Source organism: Castanea sativa, chromosome 5 (genome assembly GCF_040712315.1).
Source record: "Castanea sativa cultivar Marrone di Chiusa Pesio chromosome 5, ASM4071231v1".
Lineage (NCBI taxonomy): Eukaryota > Viridiplantae > Streptophyta > Magnoliopsida > Fagales > Fagaceae > Castanea > Castanea sativa.
Window position 1 is genome coordinate 66,251,272 of NC_134017.1, and position 3,646 is coordinate 66,254,917.

The 3,646-nt window shown below is 37.6% G+C and overlaps 1 protein-coding gene across 1 annotated transcript; it reads left to right on the forward strand.

The window, feature by feature from the left end:
• Positions 1-280: 280 nt before the first annotated feature.
• On the forward strand, positions 281-3,396 carry LOC142636057 (plastid-lipid-associated protein, chloroplastic-like). Its single transcript, XM_075810127.1, has 3 exons — positions 281-882; positions 2,481-2,676; positions 2,957-3,396. The coding sequence occupies exons 1-3, from the start codon at positions 416-418 to the stop codon at positions 3,269-3,271; spliced, it is 978 nt and encodes a 325-aa protein (XP_075666242.1). The 5' UTR covers positions 281-415; the 3' UTR covers positions 3,272-3,396.
• The last annotated feature ends 250 nt before the right edge of the window (positions 3,397-3,646 follow it).

Here is a 3,646-nt window from a genome sequence, read left to right on the forward strand (position 1 = left end):
ACTACAAACCAAACAAATCAAGTTCATGTCTAATTCAGATTACAAACACAGACCCTTTCTTGTCCTACATGAAGTCGGCTTATTTTCCTCCAATGCCTTCACATCCACGTATGGACTAGGTAGTCGGCATGGTTGCTCCAAAAAACTGATCCCTTTAAATTTAATACACGTACTAGGAAGTCGGCATAGTTGCTCAGTTCGAGGAAGTATACCCTGTTATGGGTGTATGCTTCCTCCGTCTCTCTCACCAGGTGTGAGAGGGAGAGGAGAGAAACATACACTCATAACAGGGTGTATTTTCTCGCTCAGTGCAGCTCTCTGTATATATTAACTCTACTCTGTGTTCTTAACTCTCAGTTCACATACCTCTCTGTTCTCTCTCAAGCAAAGAAAAACCCAAATCAACACTGAAAAAATGGCCTTCGTGTCACAGTTAAGCCAATTCACTCTCTCAGGGGTCACTCCACAAACCCAATTCACTCCCAGAGCTTCAGTTTTTTCGCCAAATTCTGTTAAAATCGGAGCGAAACGGGTCGAGAAAACCCGGATTTGGACAGGGGAATTGGTCCGGGAGAGGCTGAGTTTCCGGGTCAGAGCGGGGAGCGAAAAGGAGTCGGGTCCTGAGAAGGAAGAGGGGCCCGCGGTGGCGGTGGTGGAGGAGGTGAAGGCGGTGGCGGAGGAGGTGACGACGGTGGCGCCAAGAGAGATCGATAGGCTGAAGAAGGCTTTGGTGACCTTGTTTAACGGGACTAACCGGGGGCAAAGTGCGACGAGTGAGACAAGAGCCGAGATTACCGAGCTTATCAAGCAGCTGGAGGCGAAAAATCCCATCCCTGCACGCACTGAGGCCTTGACTCTTCTCAATGGAAAATGGATTCTCGCGTAAGTGTTTGTTTACACAGTTCGAACTCTCAGGATTACCTGCTCTAATAGTATCATATATGAACATGTGCATCAAAAGCTTAAAAGTGATTGGAAATTCTGAAACTTGTTTAAGTAAATCTTAGTAGAGAAGTAACTTGCTTGGTTGGTTCAGTTTGTGTTTTTCACCTTTGGAAATGGAAAATTTCATAGAATTTTAGGAGTTCTATATCATTCGATGAATCTTGTTTGGAAACTAAGAAATTTTGTTGTTGTTGGGGTGGTGTATTAGACTATTAGTATATGAGTTCTTCTATGGTCATAATCTCACAAGTCACAACATTTTTACCAAAAAACATGAGTTGTTAGTCTAACCTAAGTTAAAATAAAATTAGAAAGATTATACCCGGATCCAACATAACTCAAAACAAGGTTGTTTGAAAATGTTTTGGGATTTTTGTTGTGCCTATAAACTTTCTCTATGTTATAGTAATTGCTTAGTAAGATTCTTGTAGAGTAAGTATATTTTGTAGAAAGCATTCCAGTAGGTGTTCATGATTCAACCGGTAATATGAGATTGTATTTGTGTTTTGCAGTTTGATCTTTTACACCTTGATTGAAGCCAATGGGCTCTAGCTAAAAGGCACTACTGCTAAATAATGATTCAATCATTTTATAATTTTCTAATAGCTTAAGTTTTGAGGTAATCAGTAATTTAGTGAAAACATAGATATAAACAATGAGATTTGAAAGAAATATGTTAAAATGACATAGTTGAGACAAGAGCCGCAATGTTCTACTACAGTGAAACTAAGCGACTCACTAAAGGAAAAATTTATGAAGTTTTGACAAGACATCCATTTGAACTACATTCCATTTGAACTACATTTGTTTAAGGTAGAAAAGACTTAGAAAAAAAAGACAGGAATCCAACTCTGGGCTGTTTGTGACTTGTGATAATCAAGTTGCTTTGTAATTTGGTTTGGCCCCCTTCATGGAATTCAGACATCCACCAAAGCTAAAATCCACAGGACTTGGGTTGTGTACAAGCTTTGTAGCCAGGATCAAAATGATCAACCCAAGAATGGTGCATCTTTACACTCATCTAGTTCTTGTTATGTGAGGCATGCTCGCATCGAGGTCTCTATATCTGGTAATGTTTTTACATATAGAATTCCACTATTTTTACATTATATGTCTGGCACAGAATTAATTTAAAGCAAAACCTAAAAAATTCGATTTGGCCAAGGATTTTGTAACCGAATTGGCACCTCCACAAAGTGTTTGGGTTTAGGGGAGAAAGGTTCGAAAGGCAAGTTAGTAACATATTGTAATTATCTTTCAAAAAGGAAAAAAAAAAAAAGGAGTTGGTATGACGTTGTTGCTTAACGTGTCATTGTGTTAGCTATTTGCTGAGAAATGGTTTGTAGTTATCCTTGGAAGTTGATGTATAGCAACAATTAATATTGGAAATATAACATGAAACAACAAGATTTGTTTTGTTTTGGTTTTTTTTTTTGTTTTTGTTTTTTTTCTTGTAAGAGTTCTCGTGTTTCTTCTTCTAGTACTCATGAGAATAGTCATGTACATGGTGAATTTGAATTTTGTGTGTGGAGCAGGTACACATGTTTTGCAGGTTTATTCCCATTGTTGTCGAGGGGTACACTGCCCTTAGTGACGGTAGAAGAAATATCACAGATAATTGACTCAGAAAATGTTACGGTCGAGAATATTGTCCTGCTTGCCGGGCCATTGGCTAAAACTTCAGTTGGTGACAGTGCCAAGTTTGAAGTCCGAAGTCCAAAGAGTGTGCAGGTTTTATTTTCGTTTCTTTTAATGTTATCCTTTCTCATCAGTCACTAATTATGCCTACAAGTCCAGCAATCTAAAGTTATAGATTATTTCTTGCATATATGGTTCAAATCTCTGTTAAGGACCACATATTAAGGGGTGCAAATCAAAATTATATTCCAAGTACCTTCTGCATTCAGAGATTTTCTTTGGCTATGTTGTTCTATCACACCTTAGCGAACTTTGAAGCTTTGGATTTTGCTCTAAATTAGCCCTTTCCTTTTTTTTTTCTCACTCTATTCAGATCAAATTTGAAGAAGGTATCATTGGGACTCCCCAATTAACTGACTCCATAGTGATACCCGAAAATGTGGAATTTCTGGGGCAAAAGATTGACCTTACACCCTTCGAGGGCTTAATCAACTCTGTTCAAGACACAGCTTCATCTGTTGCAAAGGCCATTTCCGGCCAGCCACCATTGAAGGTCTCTTTCTCAAAAAGCAATGCTGAATCATGGTTGCTTACCACTTACCTTGATGAAGAACTTCGAATTTCAAGGGAAGATGGTGGCGGTGTGTTTGTTCTCATCAAGGAAGGCTGCTCCCTCTTGACAGCCTGAGCAAACTAAAATTTTCTTTTATAATTTCTTATAAGGATACTGCCTCAACAAAGACATTTTATGTAATAAATCTTTGGTGATAATGTAAACTGGATCTCTGATATGGTGTTTGTAAAGATATGAAAGAGTATATCCATAACTTATATTGGTTGTCAATCTTAGGTCATTCTAACGGCATGTACACTCTGTTATCATTTTATATATATATATATATATATATATATATATATATAAATACATCTTTTTCAATAATTAAAAATTACTCTAAACTTTTACAACTAAAAACCCTTTTTACAACTAAAATCCCATTGGGCAATTCTAAATCAGCCCAAAACAAAGGAAAAAAAGAAAGATATTTGGGCAAGTTCAAACTAG

Coding starts and splice junctions, on each gene's coding strand:
- LOC142636057 (XM_075810127.1), top strand. CDS start 416: ATGGCCTTCGTGTCACAGTTAAGCCAATTCACTCTCTCAGGGGTCACT. Junction 883..2,480: donor AATGGAAAATGGATTCTCGC/GTAAGTGTTTGT, acceptor TGTGTGGAGCAG/GTACACATGTTTTGCAGGTT. Junction 2,677..2,956: donor GAAGTCCAAAGAGTGTGCAG/GTTTTATTTTCG, acceptor CACTCTATTCAG/ATCAAATTTGAAGAAGGTAT.